The sequence below is a fragment of the Cygnus olor genome, chromosome 1 (genome assembly GCF_009769625.2).
Source record: "Cygnus olor isolate bCygOlo1 chromosome 1, bCygOlo1.pri.v2, whole genome shotgun sequence".
NCBI lineage: Eukaryota > Metazoa > Chordata > Aves > Anseriformes > Anatidae > Cygnus > Cygnus olor.
Window position 1 is genome coordinate 184467116 of NC_049169.1, and position 24565 is coordinate 184491680.

The 24565-nt window shown below is 40.7% G+C and overlaps 2 protein-coding genes across 12 annotated transcripts in view; one reads left to right on the top strand and one right to left on the bottom strand.

Annotated features, from left to right (window-relative positions):
* The window catches only part of NBEA (neurobeachin), a 514211-nt gene that overhangs the window by 133967 nt on the left and 355679 nt on the right, over nucleotides 1-24565 (bottom strand). For all 11 annotated transcript variants that reach the window (XM_040543716.1, XM_040543666.1, XM_040543691.1 and 8 more), the window contains one exon: nucleotides 23513-23649. In XM_040543716.1, coding sequence (XP_040399650.1) covers nucleotides 23513-23649 — 137 coding nt within the window. The remainder of the gene's footprint in view (nucleotides 1-23512; nucleotides 23650-24565) is intronic.
* On the top strand, nucleotides 17587-21692 carry MAB21L1 (mab-21 like 1). The gene has a single exon (XM_040543729.1). It carries the CDS (start codon nucleotides 19743-19745, stop codon nucleotides 20820-20822), a length of 1080 nt encoding a protein of 359 aa, XP_040399663.1. The 5' UTR covers nucleotides 17587-19742; the 3' UTR covers nucleotides 20823-21692.

Below are 24565 nucleotides of genomic sequence, written 5' to 3' on the forward strand. Positions count from 1 at the left end.
CAAACAGGTTTATATCATATAATTTACATTTACTTCATTCATTTGTGATACTAATTTATGCAAAAGCCTTAAAATTGAGTTAACTAGGAAAAACACACACTCATACATGAAAAGCAACCATTTGTTCCTATTATAACTCTGTTGTTTCAGTGTTGGCAGTAGTATTGGGGGCGGGAGGGGAAATGCCACAGGAGACATCCATTATGAAAAAAATGGATAGTAAAAATTTTTATTTCACAAGTCACTGCATACTGCAATCCAATAAAAAATACATTCTTATTTTGATAAAGAAATTGACAGAACAAGTTTTAAATAATTTCTTGTTACTTCCATCAGACACATTATATTAATATTTCACTGAGAGCTGAGCATTTAAAAAGTACAATTATTTATGGGTGTCCAAAGCCCTAAAGCCAGCTATTCCTGTCTAAATGTAAACAAAGATCTGATTGACTACAAACACAGACTACATTAAACTCAATCACCATTTATTATGCACAGTTTACTCTTGAAGCTATATTCTCATCAAACTAAATTCAAGAGACAGGTCAAAATTTTTTTTTTTTTTTTTAAATCACATTTAAAGTGGCATTTCCTAAAATTTAACTCAATGAACATTAATATATGTGGAGTTTTTGATCTGGCTTAAGTATTATCTAATAATGATGGTACTAAATAAAAATCACTAGAAAGCTATAGCATCTGCAAGACAACAAAAAAGGCTTACAGCAGAGACTCCATGAAACATTTAGCTGGTATTTTCCACACACACTGATCCAGCGAAAAAGGGTAAGCTGTAAAAATGTGCTTCTGAGAGTTTCAAACCATATTGTACAGAAGTCACATCAAATTAATACTGAGGACCATTTAGAGCTTTTATTCTGAAAAGCTTTTGAAAAGGGATTAAACTATGAAAACTCGCATGATACTAAAGTACCTATTAATGGGTTTAGGGGGGGAGGAACAATGAAAGTGTTATTTTTAGATAAATCATTACTTTGTATGTAGCAGCACAAAGCATTTGCTAAGGAGACACTGCAACAGTTCTCTAGCAATATCCCACACATCTAAACACTGATTAGCAGGAGAATTTTTCATGTCATTAAGAACAATCTTACACAGAAAAGAGGGTCTTACGGTTTTCTCTTTAATTTTCAACAATTTCTATAAATAATTCATTAGAAAAAATGTGCTCATGGTCAAAAATTGCATAAGTAAAACAGGAGCCATTTTTAGAAGACTAACTGTTATTGTAGAAAATACTAGTGAATGTTTGTAGTCTTCCATACACACACCAGATTTCCAAAAGCCTGCTAAACAAACTACTTGTATAAAAAAAATCACACTGTACAACACACTTAACATGCAGAAAAAAATATGTTTTCAAAAAATAACAGGAAACAGTATGAGTATTGAGAACAAGGAACTGGGGTAGTTGTCATCTCATCAAAAATAATGAATGCTCAAGAGATTTCTAACTTCATCTCTTCCTAATCATTTGTCCAATAACAATAGGCTACCAGGAGAGAAAAGAGGACGCTCTTAGACGCTCATAGAGCATGCTCTTCTTCCTCAGCTCTAGCTAGCACCTGTAACCTCCAAACGACTATGTACCAGCTGAAATCGACATGACAACAGCCCCAAAAGACAACTGGAAATGTTGTTCCTAGCCTGCTGTGCCTCCATTCAGCTATGGGATACACCACATGGTGGATGACAGCTTTGTGTCTGCCCCATCTTGCAGCCTCCCCTCCTCCCTCGACACAGTCATGCACACACAAAACAGTCTTATGGCTAATGATGCAAACATGAAGTGTAAAGTCTCCTTAATTTGACCCTTGTTAAACTCCTAATTGGATTGAGGCGGTCTCAGAGTGGAAAGCAACCCTGGATTATTCAAGAAAGCTTTTACAAAATGAAGACCAAATTACAAAAGGCTTCCACTCTGGCTGCAGGACACCACAAAGAACAGGCAATGAATTGCAGCTGTCACTTAAGTTAAAAATCTAATCAATTGCCTTTTTTTAAACAGGTAACTTTTCAAACAGTTTCTTCATTGTGATACTCTTCAGAGTGCGCTTGACCCAAATTTAATAAGCTGCTATTAAAGCAGAAGAGCAGCTGTAGAGCAAACACTGTAGAATGATACTGTGCATTCAGGGTCTTAATGATTTTAAAATGACTACAACCATCGCTTCATTCAAGAGGAACAAAGCTCAGGGCTCTTTGCTCAACAATGTCTTAACACAAACTGTCTGAACAGACAGCATTCATTTGTCCTTCATGAACCCAAAAGGTCAGCTGCATTGCTGAGAACATCTCAACGGTTTAATTGTGTTTCTCCTGTAGGAAGACTGAGAGGAGAAACTTGGGGATTCCTTGTGTATGAAAACTAGCCTTTTTTTTTCCTTTTTTTTTTTTTCCAAGAAAATATACAGCTTAAGTACAGAGACAAGGGGTGCATGATATGCAGACAGGTGTAATACATGAAGTAATTATAGAAGCTCAAATTAGTTCCTAGGCCTGAGGCAAAAAAAGAGAACAGTGCCTTGACAAAAGGGAATAGCAAATAAGGATAGCAAACAAAAAATGGCTTGAATGTGTAAATTAGCAAGAAAAATGAGACAGAAAAGCAGCTTTACTCTACTATTATTCACCACATGAGAACAGAGCAGCTGAACATGATCAAGAGGGCTTTGGAGGAGAGAGGCAGGCATCAACACCGAAACGAAGCCAAAGAGTGGCAGCTCCGCACTTTCTAGTCAGTCACTCATTATGTGGTGAAGTGCTCTTGAGAAGTGCCTCTTATACTTGACCTATCATATTACTTCTTCTGTAAACACATAATCCCTGCTTGTTAGGTGGTGTCAACACTAGCATTCATTCACTGTGGTAGTCCTTTTGTGTATAGACACTTTAGAAGTGCTGCCAAAACCAAAGAATTGACACCATAATAAAACAATTTGAATTTCAACCAGGTAAACAGATCCTATGTGTTCATGTAAAATGTAGTATGCAGAGCATTACATCCAGTTTTCCTTATGTGAGACAAAGCTGCTTTCTTTATTACTATTTTATTTGAGAGTCTTTTTAGCCAGGATAGCGATCGTCTAATAATTAACATCAATAAATGAACAGGTTTAATAACAGGAATTATGTCCACTGCAATTTCTTTGCTTCATGGATATAAAGAGTTTACATGTTTTTTTAACTGCAAGCCAGCTAAGTAGAACAACCCGAACAAAACAAATTGTGCTTGTGCAAAACTGCCTCCTAAATGCAACATGTTATTGCTATGAAGATTGTATATAAGCCGTAAAACTGGTCAGCTTTTATGCCAGAATTTCATCCAGTCCTGCAGATATTTTATAATTCAGTCTTTCTGTTGACTCACACCTGATTGCTGTAATTAGATATTTACAGTTTCAATTCAATGATTATACTGTTTCTGTTAAAGACACAAATTCAATCTTAAGAACACTTTTTTTTTCTTTTTCTTTTTGATCAGTTCAGAAGTATAAATAATTGTTTCTGTGTTTTTAAGCTAACAGAGATATTCCAGGCAGAATATCATTTGAACATTTATGAAATGCTCTGCACACTTTTGCAGGCTATGACTGAAAAGATGAATCATTCTTTCATTCAGCACTCGACAAATATGATGAGCTTTCTGATGTATCATGGAATCTGAATGAAAAATCAAAACTAGAATGGTAGCATTTGGTTAAAAAGTCACATTTTACAAATGTGACTTCAAAGGTATCCAAAAAGAAGACTCAGATATGTAGCACCCCACCTCTCAATACTGACAAGCTATCTTAGCATTGGGTACATAAAAAGGAGCTAGAAGTAACATTACAGGCCTAATATTGCAACAAGGTAATGTGATGCATTAGTGCAGCCATACCTAAAAAATAACATATGATCGTGTTACACTGATGTCATCATCCTCTTGCTCCCCATTGCCAAGATTTTTTGTTGGGCTTTCTTGGAAGGGAAATTGAGCCTACATTCCTATTCACAAGTGAATTTTGCAGCTGAATTTTTTGTGTTCAAGCACTGAACTGTGCATTTCTGGGAAACCTTGACAACAACGCTACTGTTGGGTTCAGTTAGCCTGCTTAGCAGGCCACGACAAGCAGTTTGCCTACTATTTGGTCTTCAACTCATCCACTTGGGAGCAAGGATGGTGAAATGTTCCTATCTGTACTAGCCATTGCATCTCATTCAAACACCTTTGATTAAATTCTCAGCAGCCTCAACCAACCTGAACACACGAATGGAAATCTAATTCTCACACCTCTAACCTTTGCCTTTCAGCTGTTGCTTCTCTAACCCTTCAAGTGAACTTATTTTATATGTTCCTAAAAATAAATAAATAAAAACAAAAAAATAAAAATCATGTTGACAAGCTTCCTACATAATAGAGCAGCACACTTTTTTTATTACCATCTTTTTATCTTTTCCTCTACCTATTCTATTTTTTTTTCATAATTTCTTGCTTTTGCCAAAATTAGACTGTAAAATGATGTCAGAATCACATAATTTTTATTTCTCTAAGGCAACATGGAAATGTATCTCACTGTATAAATATTAAACAAGATCAGTAACAAATAATATAGGCTTGTGAATGAAGGCCTTGTAAGTCCCATGTTTGGTAACATTAACTTAAGAACATAGAGTACCATGCAATACAAGCAAATTCAGCAGTTTGTGCATCCAAAAAGACCTCATTCTGTCATTAGAAATTAATTTAGAAGGTAAGAAAATGTTGGCCAAGGTGTCAATATAATTATCTACTCTTTTAAAGACTTGGCATGAACTTCATTATACTTGTCCCCTCTCAATTCCTGGATTCTCTCTGTTGTCTCACTCTTCTCAAGCATATCCTGTTTCCCATCCTAATAAAGCTTTCCCTTACTGTATAGATTGCATAAGCTTCTGGACAGGTTAACCTCTAGGTCAGTGAAGGATGCTGAAAAGGCTGTTTTTTTCACTGCCTGGGGCTCTGGAGAGCTACTCTTGGAGAGCTACCTTATTTGCTTTCACAAAGCAATGACTTCTGCCCACAAAAGCAGCAGTTACAGTCAGGCTGGCTCGGTTCAAGTACAGTCAAGAGTAAGCCTGGAAAATGTTGACACTTGTAAGCATGATTCACAACCTGAGTCATGATGTGGGACAACTGTGCTTAGATGCACTGGTAGAGACTCATGGAAATGGGATTTCCTGTTTAGTATGGTATTTATCTTTATATGAAGTAAACCCTACCTGCTTACACTTTAATTCAAACTTCTTTAAGCAAAGATCTTCCTGTCCTCTGATTTTCCTCTTTGATTCTATACATTGTTTTTTATTCCCCTCCCTTCAATTAAATAAATTTTACCAGAAGTTTTCAAAGTAATTATTCCTGGAAAATTCTAATGGTTTTCATTTCAAATTCATTCCCTTTGATATATTTGCCCTAATCCCCATTCTATCCAGTGATTTTTTTTTTTTTTTTTCTCACATAAACACAATGTATTTTGGTTATCTTCTTGTTTATGTTATATTTCTCCTATTCCACAAAGCTATATAAACTTAAATTGATATAAAAATTGGATTTTAATTGAATCACTATCTTTTTGCCTTCACAACTGATCATCACGATACTACAGGGTCAGTGTGAGGTTGGAGTTCAAATTCCTTATGCATTTGCTAAACTCAAACATACCAATTGTTGCTTCTTAAGGAGTCCAACATGTCCACTCTATGACTGATCTGCACATATGGAATATGGCAAAAGGTCTTCAGTCAACACTTTTTTAGAACTTCTAGTAAACAGACAGTCCAACTGGGCAGCCTGACCCCCCGAATCTGGTAGACCACCAGGAAAAATGGAAGTGCATGACAACAAAAAGGAAAGTCTACCACTAACACCGGTGAGCTCAACAAAGAATTTATTGCCTGACAAGCAACTCAACTTCTTGGTTTCAATTTCTGCTAAATGATTATCAGTGCAGTACTCTTGAGTGGCTGACTAAAATGAGAAATGAGTTCATGCAACTAAAGTTTGGTCAGCGCAAAAGAATGACATATAAGTTTCACTGATGTAATTAGCATCATCATTTTTAGATTGTGCTTGATTTGGACCATTAATCTTAAATATTTTATGAAAGGTTTAAAAATGATATATAACAGATGTACTCTGACTAACCATGAGCAGATTACCCAGAAGACAACTACACCTGACAACTGCAATATTTTAACAGCACAAAAACACATTTCCAGCTAACCATTCTTTAAACGTGTAACAATCTTTCTTCAAAGAAAACAACTGTTCATTCTTAGGCATTTTTTAGTTTATCAGCCATTGTAGTTTGTCATGCTCCTTTAACACAGAACAAGCAAACCAGCACCACCACCACTAACAACAAAACAGAAAACCTTACAAAATGTGCAAAATTCTGGGTTTCATCTGTGAAATTAATTCTATATAGGGATTTCAATGATAAGTATGCGTTGCCAGTTTAGCAAACCTCTTGTAACACAGCCTACTTTACTCCATGCAACTGGTATGGAAGGTATGTAAGTAGGTAATATATGTGTTAAAAGTTATCAAAAGTTAAAACTTATCACAACTGTATTGCCAGTGAACCTCAAACCAGGTCAGATTTCATACTGCCATAAATCATCATGCACAAATTGTCCTCAAAGCACATATTTATGGCAGGAATCAAGAACAAAGCATAAAGCTAAACATGCCCCTCACCACAGTTTGAGAACAAATTCTGTTTATTTAAAACAACTTAAGCGTAACTGCTACATTATGATACAATTGTTCTCAGCAAAACAGTCAGTTTTCAAAGTGTATATTTCTCTATACACATTGTATACAAACAGCTTTTCTCCAACACTCTTACCTTCTGATAGTTATCATCTTGGGTTTATAGCACTGCCCTACAAGTTCCTTCTAGGAACTCTACAAATTCCTTTGTGCTCCGCACAAATTCAGAAGTAGGAATGAAGTCACTGGCAGACCTTCTGTCTGCTTTTATCTTCATGAGACAAAAACTGAGTAGAATTTGTGTTTTGTTTTCATTTCTTTCCCAGTGAAAATACTGATTTTGAAAAATGGTATTGATACTGCAAACTTCACCGTGGGGATAGGTTAGGCTAGAGGCAAACTTAAGGTCTGCTGGTGACCACTTCCTCTGGCTTAACACACTAACTCAGGAATGCCATCTTCTATGATTTACTTCTGTGAACTACAGATATCTTCTCACCCACCATGTTGTGATTGTTGTCCTGCACAAACCTCAGGTGGTTTTCACAAAACCAGATGAAAACAATAATTCATTCTCAGTAAAACTATTTTTCTACTCATGCAGCCAGTAAGAAAGATGTGAACTGTATTTTCTAAGCAGTTGTTTTCCATCCTTATATAATGCTTTTTATAAAATGTGTGCCAAACATCATTCAGAGGTATAATTGTTAATTTTTTTTTCCTACAAAGGTAAATTTTGTTTAAGCACTGAAAAAAGATGAAAAAGTCCTTCAAGTCTGGATGCAGAGTTAGAAGACAAAGATGGGAGAAGCAGATGTAACTGAAGACAGATGTAATTGAAGACTATTATTACTGAATACCAGTGTTGAGATAATTGTAAAAACAACAATTCTGCTTGGATATCTGTGATTCCAGCAGGTGAAGTGACAAAATGTGCATCTCCTATGCACCCCATTGCTTCGTGACTTCAGAGTTATGTTAGCATCTTGGAAAAAAAGATTTTAAAAACCATCCTGGCAAACAAATGCATGAGCACTTCTTGAAGAGATGACAAGTCCCCCTAATGTCAGCGGGTTTACTTGCTTTAGAGACTCACTCAAGACAAACTACAGTGAGAATGTACATCTAATGTTAAATAAAGGTTGATACCCAAGCTTCAGTACTGATTTATTTTTTTCACTGCTTCCTACCTGCAAAGTTATAAGGTATATTCTTCCCAACTTTTAAATCTATCTTCCCACAAAATATCACTTGCTATCAGAACTTAACTTGCAGAATTAAAATCTGCAAACAATTTTTGCTGAAAGCTATAAAGGAAACCTAACCTTAACTGTTGAGGTTAGCAACAAAAAAACAAATGTGAGCAATTTAACAGCTGTACATCTAAGCGGCTTACTGCAAGTCTGGGAAGAGTTAATAACTAAATAAGGACCATACTAAAGTCAATATCCCTAAAGTTACAGATCCCATTTTTAGTTTCTATTCCTCCCTATGTTTTTAAACAGATGTACCGAGCTAATATCTTTGTAATTAGTCTGTGGTACACTGAATAGCAAATTATTTCAGTTTTCTCAGATTGACTCAATACCACATGCTCCCATACATGTCCAAAGTGGAATGCACAATATAACCATTTTACAGAAGTCTCAGGAATCAGACAGCAGCAGAATAAATCACTCTGTGAACAAGCTGTGTACCAGGCTTCATTAGTTATAATTACCCCCAAAATATGCTCAGCAGAATGCACCCGTGTCATCTGGGAGTGACACACAATAGAGTGGGCAACTTATAAACTCCTCCAAGCACAGAAAGAGTCCATAAAACAACTGGCTTGTGCATTTGGATTCATGTGATAACACCTCCTATTGCATAAGCCACCAGATGACACAGATGGGGCAAATCCAAACAAGGAACATTTCTTTTGTATAGGCATTGGACTTCATTTGATGCCTATTCAACTAACAAGCTAGGAAACCTGACTATGAAACACTAGATCTTTGTCCTTTTTATTTCCCAGATTGTGCTACACTTGCTCGAAATAATGAAACATATAGTTTTAAATACTTCAAACATAATGTCCTAAGAAAAACAAAACAAAACACGAATGTTAAATTTAACATAATTATGCATAGGCAGAAACAAACACTCATCCCAAAACTTTAAAGGGAAACATTTCGAACATATGTTAAACAGCATCTCCATTTCATACATCATATTATGAAAAGAAGTAAATACTGACAGAAGTTCTTCGAGAACACATATCAGCAGATTTTTTTTTTCCTGTAGAAAAGAATATTAATTAATCCTATATTCACGTATTAGATCACCTTTCCTTTAATGATTATTACAGAACCAACCGCATTACAGTTAATGCAACATAGATCTCAACTTCATTATGTACTCTTTTTGTTTTTTTCTGCCTCCTGTACTTTCTGCCAATCATAACAACTATTTTCTCTCTGGGACATTCCAATCTCATACCAAATGCACTTTTCCCCCTCCTATTCTTATTATTTACTTTCTTGTATCCATAAATCATTCAATTTCTGGTCTTCTTATTAAATGCTTTTTCACCTTATTTTTGTAATTTTTTATTATTGTCCACTGCTACAGAGATTTGATCATGTGAAAATCTTGAAGGTAAATACTTGTTTACTGAAACTAACTTTTGCTTTACTCAGAGGGAAGGTGATATTCATATACAGTTAACAATACAGACTGATTTAACAGCAAATATAACGTGCAAGTTAAACTTGCTCATATATGTCAGTAATTTAATACAAACATGGGAATTTGTATTGTCTGGAGGTTAACATGTAAGCCAGTGCATACACACAGACATTGACATGAATTCTCACGTATTTATTTACTTGCATATTCAAACGTGTAAGCACATATAAATATACCCACATACACTCAAAGAATTCCCTACACCTTTAGGTGGCATACACAGAGTTTAAGCTCTGTTACTTTTTCAATGTGCTATTAAGGAACCACGTAATATCCCCATGCCTGTTAGCTTCTTCCAAGACAGCCCAGAACATAAGTCCAAAACTCTGATTTAAATTAGTAACTTAACTACATGACACTGAGTGACATTGAGTTCTGTGAAACTGCTCATATCTATAAGGTAAATAATTGATTATTTTTATACACTGGACTCTAGCTGTGTTCATGGATTTAGAACATGAAATATCACATATAGAACTGAGCATAGCCCTGATAGGTAAGTTCAATTAAGGTCTCTTATAAACAGCATCAGGTAACCTGTGATCAGTCACATCCATGCATCAGCAACACTGCATGGATGCAAGCAAGGACAGAATTTGTCCCAGTTTGGCCCCATTTCCGTGTAGTGCAACCAAGATGTCAGTTTTCAGTATTCACACAGTCAACACTGGCCAAATCCACATAGTGTTCACAGGCAGAGTGGCAGCATTTCCTATTTTTAATACATCAGAGAACCACAAACAATTGGTGAATATGAGCTGCTAGGGTATTATTTGAAGTTACTGCCTTCTCCTCATTTTTTATTTTTTTTTAAAGAAACAGATATTGAAACTATCCCAGCTAATAATTTCATTCTGACACTCGAGTTTAAAAGGTTAAGTTACTATCTGAAGAAAGGTAATCTGGCTGCCTTTCATAGCAGCCTGCAAACTCTGCAATCTGCATAGAGAGGGGCATTTGTCATCATTAGCTGAGCAGTGACAGCTGGCACCTAGGGTGTCCCAGATTCAAGAAGTGGCAAAGGCGCTCTTTTACCTTAAGTTGCCATTAAGTATAGCATGCTTCATAAGGAGCAATATTTTCTTTTTGTTATGAAATAACAGCAGTGAATGCATCTGTGTTTACTTCAGCATGGAGAATAAGCTGATATACAATTAGCAGTTGTCTTTAGACAACAAGACACTAGGTTTATATTACAAACAAATATCCAATTTATGTAACTTGAAAATAATGGCGATTGTGTCAATATTAGCACAGTATATTTTCTTCAAAGATATTCCAGACTGATTGACTCATAAACTTTAAGGACATGAAAAATTGTGAATAAAACACACTTTTTAACTAGAGGTATGGTACTGTCACTTCAAGCCAGGAAGGCCTAATTACTTAAAACAGACAGGTTATTAGCTACAGGGAAAAGAAAAAAAAATAGTACTACATTGGAATACAAGTTAATGCAGTACATTACTGCTTTGAAAGAATACCTGATGGAGCACTATTTTAACAGCAGCATTAGAAACTTAAAGCATATTCTTATTCTTATTCATTTAACAGTTTCCCACAATATTTTTTTCAAAACAGTTCCATGAGGTTTTGCAAACGTATAAATATTTAAGAGTGTATTTAATGAACGCAATGTGTAAAAGCCTATGAAAGAAGCTGGTTTCATACCAGCATCAATTATTCAATTTATGAAAGACAGAAGAAATGGTTTATAAACATTAAAAGACCCTGATTTGGTTATTTTTATAGAAACAAAATACAAAGCTAAAAACTAATATGGTTTGACATTAAAAAAATAAAAAAAATAAATTAAAAAATAAGAAAAAAATCTCACTTCTCCACAGTCTCTCAAATTTGGAAACATAATCCATAATGCTAGATTTTGCATTATTATGTAAACTAGTTTTTCACAAATAAAACTAATTTTTGTGTTAATGTAAAATCTATGCAAATACATGCAGTCATTTATCAGGAAAGCTGACAAGCATTCCATATTGGAGAGGGAAAATGAAACTGCCTCAAGAATAGAGGCAATTAATTATTTCTGTATTTTCTCTTCCTCTGTCTTGAGGCACAAAAGTTATCCATCCAGTTAAAACAGCAAATGAAATAAAGAGATTTTTTTTTATTTAAACACATATGGCTTTTGCCTGCAATACTGATCACCACAAGGTCTACAGATGCCCGTGGCTAAATTGTACACTGGCAGATGCACACAGGGGAAAACTGTGTTAATGCAGCGTGGTGAACAAAACAAATGAAGAACTGAATTTCGGGGGGGGGGGGGTGTGGGGGAGAAGGGACTTCTTTCACCCCATCGAAATACGCAGTTTGCCTATCAAGAATGGATTAAGTTAGTAATAAACCTAACCTGAAAAGTTTTTTCCTCATCTACTACATAAAAAAAAGCTAAATAGGATGTGTAGAAGAAATCATCAACAAAGGTCCACACAATTTTGTAAGGTACAGATTATAAATAATGGGTTTGCCAAGATAAATAGTTATATTATTTCATCTTTACAATTAAGGACTAATAATACATAATGAATGTACTGTCTGAATATAATGAGAAAACTGTTGTCCAACATACTTACCGTCATTTTTTTACTTCTTAAAGAACCAATCTGTTGAAATATAGCCGAAAACTGCAAGCATTATGGCGCAACCTAGCATATGTGATAGACTCCTGTGTAACTCAGAGTGCTAGTAAGAGTCCTGCATATGCTAATGGTTTCCTTTTATAAGCTTATTTTCAAAATTGAAGCTAAATATAGCCACTTTGTACCCAGAAATAATTTGCAGAAGAAAAAAACAACAAAAACAAAATAATGGAGATGGTAAAACTTTCACTGAAATAAGACAGAATCATTTAGGTTGCAGTAACTTCTCTCTTAATAGGCCTGTACACATGGCATTACTTTAAAATTACCACAGTAATGGCCAAACAAAAAGTAGGAAGGAAAATATTTACAATCTATTTTTGACAAGGACACATCACACAACAGAAGTAAATTTACCTCATTAAAACCAGTACTTCCAGGAAAATAAATAAATAATAAAGTCCTGGAAGTTTCCTTTAGTGTTATGAAATAATTATTCCAAATCACTTGAAACTGTAAATAAAGAAGGTTTAAAAAATGATAAATAATAAAGATATCTTCTTTACCTCATCCAAAACTAAGGAGACTTCATTAACATTGTTAACATTGTCACCACCCTACCAGATACATCAAATTTTTTTTCATCTTTTCACTGGTATTAGCGTATTATAAACTATAACATGCTCAAATGGCAAAATCTATTTCTACTATTAAGAGAAATTGACAGCAATACTGCTGTAAGATAAACACAGATATTTACATAAGCAGCTAGTATTTCTCTATCAACAAATGTATTGGAAATTTACGAAATTACAAGACTGTGTCACTTCTATAGTCTTTGCCATTTCAATGATACTGTCATTATGCCACAAAGCACCCATTTCTGTATACTTTATCCTAGAGCTGTGCTGAAAAAATGATAGAAAAAAGTAGGAAAAACGGTCAGTGACCTAGGTTAAATTTTCATACCCACGTACGAGGAGAACCAGAGCGATTTGCTGCTCTTAATAAGAGACGTGATTCACCCTCAGACAAAAAGTTTACACTCTGCAATGACAATATTCCACCAGTTAAGAAAAAGTGTTCAGAGCGGTGGTGGGAACATCGATTCATTTTTAAAGGCCAGAAGGTTTTAGGATCAAGCTTTTCCTGAAAAGATCTCTCCCTTTCTTCCTTAAATAATAAATTGGTTGACATGTTTATATTACAGTTACAACTAACATATATTTTAGGAACAATGAATAAGTGTTTTTTAGCAAGTGGGTTGCTTATATTTAAGACTGTTAAAAGATCCTGAACCTTTTGGGAGTTCTAGAAATAGTCCTGAATATATGAAAGTAAGTACATGAAAAGTACAGTTTTGAGATTTTGAAATCATAGTCTTTCCCTCATTTCTATGAATAACCTTATCCTCCTTGTAAAAGCTTTAGAGCAGATTAGGAAAAGTATTTTTGTGAGAGCATCCTGTTAAATACAAAAAACCAAAACAGCACTGTCCTTTCTCAGGAAGTTAAATCAACGCTATCATCACTAAAACACAATGAAATTAAGTGGGAAGTCCTGCTTGACAGAAGAGTAGATGCTCAGGCCAAAAATATATTTTCCTTATTATACTTACCAACACATGCATTTGATATTTTAACTATTGTGAAGGTATGCCATATTCATACTAGTCATAAATTATAACCTCCAAGCGTTATCCTGCTTCGGCCCCAATCCTGCAAATAACAGATCGTGGACTTAACCAACTGTTAGGCTAAAGAAGCCACTGACCTCATCAGAACCAGCCAACTGTTTAGCTAACCATGTGTGTGTTGGCAGGATCAGGGCCTTCATAAGGTTCAATGAAACATATTAATCACTCATGACCAACTCACTCAACTCCTCCCTTCACCCTTATTTTGAAAGAAAATATCTGAAAGCTGTACACTACATTAAAAAATAGAAGTCTGCATTAAAATATGCAAGGCATGTCTTTTTATAGCTAAGTTGAGATAAAGTGAGTTACATAGGTGATTTACCATACCCATGCTATTGTAAGGGGAGAGAACAGGTTTAGTTTTGACTACGAGGGGCTAAATGTATATTATATGTAGCATGAAAACCAGCAATAAACACACAACATGACAAAATGTATACGAAAAATGGTGCTTGATAATAGCTGTATGTAGGTTAGCACTCAAAGATGTAAGCAACGTGTTTTCTGCTGATTTCAGCAGCTCTGGCAACTACCTACAAGAGTGCGTAGTTGAGTTTGCCGGTTGATACGAAACCAGTTTACATAAAAAAAACAGTCATAGAAGTATATCTGTTCAAGACATACCATCCCTACATTTCGCCTGGATTAATAAGATGTTGGGTTACTCAAAAAACACACAAACAAGCTGAGTGATGTCATAATTTATATAATGATACATTTCAAATGCTACCATGCTTTAGTTTCGACTTGCATGCGTTTTCTGTGCTCTAGTACTACTTCAGACAACGTATTGCAGGGATAGAAGTTACCAAGGGGAAAGGTTAGCTTAGAGATGAAGCCTTAGGAAGCTGATCATCCAATGCATCCAGCTTTATATTCAAGGTCAATGTTGAATATTTTCAGTCATTTAATCATATAAAGCATGAAACAGTAATGAGAGTTCTACAGTGTTGGATGACCCGCTACAGATGTAGTAGATTAAAAGGCGCTAATCCCCACTGATTCCATACTCCTCTCAGTTCAGCAGAAAAGAGCATTCTCAAAGCAGGAGATCTCTCTCTCTTTTTTCTTTTTCTTTCTTTCTTTTTTTTTTTTTTTTAATATATATAAAAAAAAGGCAGTGTTGGACTCCCTAAATGAAATGCTGTACTTTAAGGAATGTCTGGCTTTGGAGAAGCTGATGTAGAAGTGAACCAAATGAATTATTCAATGCATTTTTTCTTGCTTGGATGTTTCTGCGGTTCTAGCTAAAATCACAATTTGCAGTTATGCAAGCTCTATGTTTACTTTTGAGATGTAACTTTTTAAAGACAACAAATCAATTACTGGTTTTTCCTTTAACAGATTGCAGATTAAAAGAATTTAAAGCATTAACAGTTCGGCCGTATGACCTAGAATGACGAAGTCCAAAACTAATACAAACTCTTTTCATGTTTTTATTTTTAATGAGAAGAGAATATATACACATGCTAAGTTTAACACTAACGAATGCTAATCATCTACTGCAAAAAGGAGCTATATCACATTTTCTTAAAAAAGTAAAAAACATCTGCAGAAAACTACAGATAACTGAAGGAAAATATTTGCGTGCATAATTCTACATAAATTTTTATATCACAAAATCTAAGTCCTGGAGCATATAACATCATTAAAATAAAGCTTTTGCAAACACTCTAGCAACTTACTTTTAAGCTTTCCATTTCATTGTTCCTAAGTTTGAAAGTGTAGTCAAAAAGTAATATGCAAATAGGAATACAAACACTTGTAAGTACCGTCAACCAATATCACAAAAAATGATGTTGCTTATTTTATATAAAGTGACATTTAAAGCAAACTCTCCAGAAATATCTGTCTTTAGTTTTCCTACTTGAAAAAAAAAAAAAAAAAAAGTAAATTTATTGTTCCTGGCAGGATGATATGGATGAAATAACCAGGATGAATTGAGGGGGGGAAGGGGAGAATGAGGATCCAAGAAATCAGATACATTCAATGAGCCTTCAAACTCACTTCAGCAGTAGGGTTAAATAATTTAATCAACTCAGCTTCATTTTTTCCTAGCTCCCTAGTGCAATAGACAGATATTAAAAAATAAAACTTTAAAATTCATGAGCAGTTGTGTGTGGAAGAACTATCACTACATAATAAGAAATATAAAGTGATATCAATGTAAGCACTTTGGGTGTATATGCATCAGCATGTGGATTTTAACTCATACTTTTCACCATATGAAAATAAATTATTGGTGAAATTTATAAAAGCGACTTTTTTTTTTTTTTAATTTATGTTTTGGTGGCGTGGGCGACTACCTGCAGTCATACATTTTCAACACTATTTGGCTTTCTGGCTAATAAGAACACTGCATGACAAGGCGTTGTAGTTAGAAAGATTTGAAATAACAAGTAGAGTTCAACAAATGCAGCTATAGTACTCTAATTAGGGGAAAATATCTAGAAAACAGTAATTTGGTAAAAGTCACCAATATCATAAGGTACTATTATCATGACAAACGATCAATCATCATTTTAATTAGGTGATTTTAATCTCAATTTACCAGAACAACTCAATCCATATAAAAATAAAACTCAGTGGTGAAAAGGTGTTCCTTCCTTTTATAATTTATTAAGGACACGTTAATAACTACAAAGAAAAACTAACTGTGCTAGGTGGTCAGACGCCTCGAAAATATTCATATTTTATATTTTGTAAAGTCAGATATATCATCATTTTCAGAATCCAAAGCAAACCACCGACTTCGTGTCATTTGAAACGATCGGGTCACCTTAACAGTTACATTTCAGTGGTTGACTGGTGTCAGCCATGCCTAAATCTACATATTTTCAAGCTATCAAATGTTTATTTTTGTGTGTGTGAAATGAAATGATGTAGTGAAATTGATCGTAACCTTTAGTGGCAAACATAACCCAGCCAAGGCTAAGCCTGATAGGCACAACAGTTCCCACAACCGCCGAGATACAATACATATAACCTGCATTATTTGACACGGGGGGTTAATCTTAATGTTATATAGGGACGGCTGTGATTTGGCAGAGAAGAAGTAATTTTAATTTCGATTAATTTTGCTACATTACGAAAATTCAGCTTCCTGACGGTTAAAAGAGGCGACATATCGCCTCTTGCCTTTAGAAACTGGATTTCCTGAGCGAAAACCCACCGGGTGAAAACAAACAAAACCTTGCCCGAAACATTTCCATCTTCAACGTGCAGCTGAAGGCTCCACTCGCACTTCGGAGTTTGGGACTGCGTGTCATCCCACAGGAAACGGCTGCTCCCCTTGGCGGAGATGGGGGGAGCGAGCCAAACCCCTTTTGTCCGCCCGCCTCAACTTTCGTTTTTTACGCGGCGGCGGTGCGCGACCTCGCAGAGAAAGGAGCTCGGCCTGATTTACACCGCCAAAAAGCCGCCCCCCCCGGCCAGAAAGGGACGGAGGGGTCGCGCCGGGGGGTCCCCCTGCCCCGGGACCCTCCCGCTTTGCCCCTTCCCATTCCTCCTCCGCTCCCCTCCGTGCCTCCTGCCCGGCCAACCCCTCTGCGGGCAGGACGCTCCCGGTACCGCCGCGGCCCCGGGGGGCGGGCAGGGAGGGGGGGTCGGCCCCGGACCGACCCCAGCCCCAGCCCCGGGGGGTAGTGGGGCGGGATCCTTCCCCTCCCCGCCCGCCGCCGGGGTGTCCCGGCCGGCCCCTGAAGCCGAAGGGGACCTCACGGGTGCCTGCGCGGCACGGGGGGGAGCCGCCCCCCGGAGTCCATGGGGATTGGGGGGGGTCCCGGACGCCGGGAAGGAGCTGGGGCGGGGGGAACCACTTGTGCCCCGCTGGGCAGCCGCCCCTACTTGCCGAAAAAGCTCCCCGCAAAAAGCTGGGGGGAAAACCGGCCCCTTTTAGCCCCAAACAGACGGGGAGCGGCCGCCCCGCCGCCGGCGGGCCGAGGAGAGGGAAGGCTTCTCCGGGACGAGCTGTCACCTGCAGGTTTTCGGCGAGGAGCCCCGAGCCGGTCCTAGCCTTGTTTTTACTAATGGGCAGAAAAATGATTCCCTCATCGGCTTCCTCCTAGGAAGCGGCAAGGGGGATCGCCCCCAGAAACGCCAAGAGCGAGGGAGGAGAGCGCAAAGTCAGAAATTCTCCGCTGTATGCAAGAAAGTTCGTCGCCTTAATGCGGTGAATAAATGTCGTGAGATGTTCCTTGCATTATGACCTCTCCTTAGCGACACATACGTCTGTGACAGTCACTTTAAGAATTAATAATTGGGCAGCAGCTTAAAGATTCCTTAAAGACAAGCGATGAAAAGCTTGGGTGTATTTTTTTTCTTTTATATATATATATATATATATATATAATTTAGGGTTTTCTTAGAGTGAAGCTCGGTAGAAGAGTTTGCCACTCGGTCTTATTTGCAAATAAAGGTCCCGATTACTACCACTTAAGGTACCGAAGGAGAAATTTGCTAATTACGCATCACGCGCACGAAACCCAAGGTGTCAGATGAGCAGCATGCCAGCACGTTTGCAGTCGCTAGCATCCCTCCCGTGAGCGCCTTTACTAAACGCAGCTTGCTAGCAGAGCCCGCTGTACAATGAGCCGTCCAGGTTTGAAATTAATAGGTGCTCCTGGTGCCACCACGTCTCCAACTGCAGCCGAACACCCAGCCTTCGCCACACGTCGGAGCGCTACGCGGAGCACGGGAACGAAGCTAGGAGCTGGCGGAGGAAATTTACCCTTCGGATCTGCTACTTGGTTTCTGGAGGGAGCGTGAAAAAGACCTGACAGCCCCGTTTAGCGATCGATTCTCCCCTCCAGAAGGTAGGAAGACAAAAAGCAAGGCGATACACAATGCACAAACGCCTGAAACCTCCAGATCGCTTCGACCCCGCCAGAAGGTCCGCCGAAAACGCACCCAAATCGCGGACTTTGGCGGCACACTTTTATTCCGAAGGGCACTACACTGCCGTGCATCTGCCGCCTCGCTTGCCGGCCGCTTCGGGAGAGCCAAAACTTCCCGCTGGCAGTCACGGACCGCTCTCGGGATGCGAGCAGGGCGGCTCTAAATGAACTTACGGGCGGGCTCCGGCCGGGACCGGGGGCCCTGGCTCTCCGGCCGCCCCCTGGGGCGCAGCCACCCGCACCTGCGGGCGCGACGCCGCCGTCGGGGGACCCGCTGGGAACGGAGCCGCGCAGGGTCCTTTGGAAACGTCCCTGCCCTTGGGGTTACACCCGGAGGAGAGTGGTGTCCCTCGATTTCCCGGCGCTTTTCTGCCGGGAACCGGCTACCTTTGTATATGTGCGTGTGCGTATACATATCTATCTCCTAGAGAGGGATTAATTAGCCGGGTTTGAGCTGAAAGAGGCTGCAGTGACGAGCCCAGTGGCGATTGGCCGCCCGCCTGCCTGGCCCTGCCTTTATAATTTCCACACGAGTGCATCTGGGCTCTTATACAAACCAACAGCCAGCTTCTTCTGACATATACACACACACACACGCGGCACTTTTTCCACCATCTGATTAACCGCCCTGCACACACACAGTGATTACTACGGGAAAACAAATAAATACGAAGAGGTTTTATTATTTTGACTACTGGAAGCCTCGCTGTGTCTCAGTGCAACTTTTGTTTTTATTGCTGCCGGGGAAGGTGCAGCTCTCGATGCTTTCCTCTCACTCACGGACCCTTTAAAAAAAGGGGGAGGAAAAATATCGCCCCCTCCAGTCCCCCGCCCGCCCCCCCCGCCACACACACTTCGAGACGGCTGATCTAAAAAAGCAGGAAGAGAGCATCTGAGGAGCAGCAGCCACAGCGCATTTTGAAAAACATTTGTTACGTTTCAGAGTGCAGCAGCCTGTTTCTCCTCTGAAGTTGGCTCCAGCCTTAGCAGCCGCATTGGATCCCACAGCCTACTGCGAGACTCCGGTGTACAATCCGGATCTCTGCCCCAACATGATCGCGGCCCAGGCCAAGCTGGTGTATCATCTGAATAAATACTACAACGAGAAATGCCAAGCCAGGAAAGCTGCCATCGCCAAGACGATCCGCGAAGTCTGCAAAGTGGTGTCGGACGTGCTGAAGGAGGTGGAGGTGCAGGAGCCTCGCTTCATCAGCTCCCTGAACGAGATGGACAATCGCTACGAGGGCTTGGAAGTCATCTCCCCCACGGAGTTCGAAGTCGTGCTCTATCTGAACCAGATGGGGGTCTTCAACTTCGTGGACGACGGCTCCTTGCCGGGCTGCGCTGTGTTAAAGTTGAGCGACGGGCGCAAGAGGAGCATGTCCCTCTGGGTGGAGTTCATCACGGCGTCTGGCTACCTCTCCGCTCGCAAAATCCGCTCCAGATTTCAGACTCTGGTGGCTCAAGCCGTGGATAAGTGCAGTTACAGAGACGTGGTAAAGATGGTGGCGGACACCAGCGAGGTGAAGCTGCGGATCAGGGATAGGTACGTGGTGCAGATCACGCCGGCGTTCAAGTGCACGGGGATCTGGCCGCGGAGCGCTGCCCACTGGCCGCTTCCCCACATCCCCTGGCCGGGACCCAACCGGGTGGCGGAGGTCAAGGCCGAAGGGTTCAACCTCTTGTCCAAGGAGTGCCACTCGCTGGCCGGCAAGCAGAGCTCGGCCGAGAGCGATGCCTGGGTGCTGCAGTTCGCCGAAGCCGAGAACAGACTGCAGATGGGCGGCTGCAGGAAGAAATGCCTCTCCATCCTCAAAACCTTGCGGGACCGCCACCTGGAGCTGCCGGGCCAGCCCCTGAATAATTATCACATGAAGACTCTGGTTTCATACGAATGCGAAAAGCACCCCCGAGAGTCGGACTGGGACGAGTCGTGCTTGGGCGATCGGCTCAACGGGATTTTACTGCAGCTCATCTCCTGCCTCCAGTGCAGGCGGTGCCCGCATTACTTCTTGCCCAACTTAGACCTCTTTCAGGGCAAACCTCACTCAGCCCTGGAAAACGCGGCCAAACAGACGTGGCGATTGGCTAGGGAGATACTGACCAACCCGAAAAGTTTGGAGAAACTTTAGGGGGATAACTGTAGAGCGGGCCTGCCCGATAAAGCAGCTGATATCCTGATGAAGTTTAAGCTTCCTGTTCGAAAAGTCAGATGTTTCCACTTGACAATGCAACTCATATTCTCTTTTAAAAAGGAATATAGCTTAGGCTCTTCACCGAGAAACGCAAATAAAAACAGCAAGTATCATGCCTCTTATCTGCACCACAGTTTTGCGGTTTCCCGCGGGGGGGAAAAAAATGAAAAGAGAAAAAAAAAGGAAAAAAAAAAAAAGCGTCTTACCCGGAAAGCAAAATTGGCTGTAATTTAACTTGATTGTGACCACTCTGCCTAGGAACGGTACCAACGGATTATAACAAACCCCGTATTTTTCTGTAATCCCTCTGTGAGTAAAAGCTATTTGGATATGCCACCTGAACAAACCCCAATGTACCTTTTAATTTGTATCAAATATTGTGATCTCACATTGTCTTTGAAATTGTGGATGTTGGTGTTTTGTGATTTGGTGAACAGAAGTTAAATTGCCATTTTGGATACTTCAAGGACATTTTCTGCTAAAGAGAAGATACCATTTAAAAAGGTAGATTTTATCATGGTACTTTTGTTAATTGTCTTTTGAAGTGTCTGAACTTAACAAGTTTACATTTTTTCGTTTCATATATATTGCTTGTTCTATTTCTAACATTCCATAAATATACTTGAAATGTTATTTAAATATATTCAAAAGAAATTTGGATTCTGCTTATATAATAACGCTTGAATATTGGAATTATATATTTGAAAATGCACTTGAAATACACTGGATAATTACCTTTTGTGATTTAGATTTTAATTTCTGTTGCTGATTTATTTAATTACAAGCTAATAAATGAAGTAAAATGCCTATGTGGGTAAGCGTTTCAATACAGGATCAAGTTTTCTACTTGAACGATCGGAGGTCAGCTGTGTTCTTGGCATTTTGACGTTCTGTTGATAGTTGCTAAAATCCTGGAAAACTTAAGGGCAGCCGCCTGATTTTGCATTTTGTCTAGTTTTGGAGGACGAGGAAATATCAGCGGTTTAAACACACTAGAATTTAGCTCCAGCTGACCGTCAGCAAACCGTCAGGCACCGATGTAATTATTCACTCAGTAACATTGTTCCAGCCGCCCGAAAACAAATTATTTCCTAAAGGATTCCTCTGCGGAGCCGATGCGTTTCTGCCCGGGGTCGAACAATGCTGAGGAAGCGCCGCCCGCCCCCGAAGCAGGCAGGGCACGCAGCGAGCAGCGAGCCTGCTGCCTGGTAAATCCAGCGGCTTGGCTCAAGGAGGGACGCAGGAGGTAAAATGTCTAGGTGAGAGGGTCAAGCCAGCACCAATAAAGCGAACAACGTTATTGCTTCTGACCCACCAGTCCGCTATGAATGTGATAAGATTGCTCACAGAAATGGAGCCCCTGCGTTCGCAGGGTATCCAGAGGGAAAAAACATGTGGGTGCCTCCAAACTGCGAGCGGTCAGGAATTGCCTCTTCCTACTCCTAAAGCCTGCGTTTCCTTAAAGCCGCTCTGAGATCAAAATGCAAAATCACAGCGAGCGTTCTGTCGAGTACCCTAACAGTCAACAAGTGCTGAAAGAGGCCGAGCGCCTGTGTAACACCCATTGGCAGCTATTTGCAGCGGGTACCCTTTAAAGAACCCGTTATTCCCAGCGATTAGGGAAGAATCTTTTTTTTTTTTTTTTTTTTCTACAGCACTGTGAAGAAAGTCCCGAGTTTCAGACATTATTCGCCAAGCAGAAATCACCTTACTACAAACCATGCTTATGTCTAGACAAGTTCGCTAGCATTTTTTTATTGGAAATTACTTATGATATTTCTGACGAAAGAAAAAGAAAAACAAAACCAAAGGGTTTTTTGTCAAGCTCTCCCCTATTCTCTCTCCAGAGAAGCTTCTAACATTTTCCAGGTCGGTAATGAGAAACAAAGCAACAACGGTAAGAGGGAACAGAGGTGCAGGAGAGGGGAGCAGCCGGTCACAGCCGTCCCTTGCCCGTGCCCCCCTCCTGCCCCCGGCTCGGCTGCAGCCCGGCGGGAGCCACGCGAAGGTTTCCGCGGGTGGGCTGAGGAGGGGGCGCGGCGGGGGTGGAGGGGTGCGCTGGGGAATTGGGAGTAGTAAGTGACTCGAGAAAAAAAAAAAAAAAACAACACAGCTTTCCCAGGAATCAAGTCTTGGGTACATGCCCATCCCCCCCCCTCCGTTTTTTTTTTTTTTTTTTTTTTTTACTCCAGAAAATAAGCAGTAGCTTGCATTTCAGCGGGGAGCGTGTTTACTAAAATGCGCCGTATTTTCTGACAGGGGACCTAACGTTCTTGAAATGAGGAGATTCTCTGATAGCCTCGGAAGGAGTAAAGCCCTTCGCTGTGTCTTAGGAAGGCTGCAGTCTGGGACTGCTCTTACCTCCAGGGATTTCAGAGCAATTGGCTTAGCTACTAAATCTGCCCATGTTCATACAAAGGCACTGAGCGAAAGGCTGTTGAAAAACGCGCACACCGCCGTAATAGAGGATTTACCATCATTAATACCTGGCGCTTTTTTTTTTTTTTTTTTTTTTTTGCTAAAACGCAGCGAGAGCCGGCAGCAGGGTGCCCAATCCGGAGGGAGGGGACGACCCCGACCCACGCGTGTCCGCGACCGGGGCCACCACCGCCCCCCGCAGCACTCACCTTGGGGTCGATCTTCTTGAAGGCCGGGTCGTCCTCGTCCACCTCGAAGTAGATCTCCGTGGTGGTGATGGAGAGCGTGCCCTTGGCCACCACCACGGGGGCGACGAGCTGTGCCGGCGTGCTGAGCACCACGGGGCCTGCAAGACAAGGGCAGCGCCGTCAGGTTGGGGGCCCCCGGCCGGCCCATCCCCGGTGGCCCGTCCCCTTCCCTCCGCCAGGCGATGCCCCCTCGTAAACCCCGCTTTGGAAACTGCCGCCGTTGCCCCTCTCCTGCCCGCGGCCAGCGCTTTGAACTCCGCAGTCAGGCCAGAAGAGGAAAAGAAAAAAAAAAAAAGAAAAAATAAATAAATAAGAGTTGGTGAACTGCGGGGCGCGGGGGTGCGAGATAAATCAGCGAACAGCGGCACGCAGAGGGGTCAGAGGGAGCGGGGGCTGCCTCCTCCGAGTAGGTCCCCCCTGTCTCCGTGCCCTTTTACTCCTCGTTAACACCCCCGCTGTTTATGGGCGACAGCAGCAGCCGTGTCGGAACCGGGGGGGGCCCAGCCGGGCAGGCGGCGGGCGACGGAGCAGCACTGGCCCCTCACCCCCTCCGGGCCGAGCCCACGAAGGGGTCTTGGGAGCCCGGCGGCCAACGCACGCAGGCGACGGCTGCCCTCGTTAAGGGTATTTATGGGCAGAGAGGTTTGAGTTCAATTTGCTGTCGCTTGAGCCTTTCGAAAGGAGGGTAACGACGTTGCGCCCAAGGACGCTCCTTAACGAGGCGCTCGCACGGGCACTGGGAAGATGGATGAGGGGAACCTAATGCAGAAGGCAGCCTTCTCCATTCGCATTGTTAGGGTTTAGCTCAAGGAAGAACTTCTGCTTTAATGCCAAAGACAGCAAAGGATCACTTTTTCGCCATCTTATCTTCGAGACGAACGCAGCCTGCTGCTAAAGGTGCCAGCGTCGGTGTTTAGGACGCTCGCTCGCTCTAATTAAAAGAAAAGATTAAACGTAAAACACTCTTCCAGATTAAACCGCTGAATGGCGTAGGGTAATCTATGTACCCACGGC

Bases quoted from the DNA above. Each gene is read 5' to 3' on its own strand.
- MAB21L1 (XM_040543729.1), top strand. From the start codon at position 19,743: ATGATCGCGGCCCAGGCCAAGCTGGTGTATCATCTGAATAAATACTAC.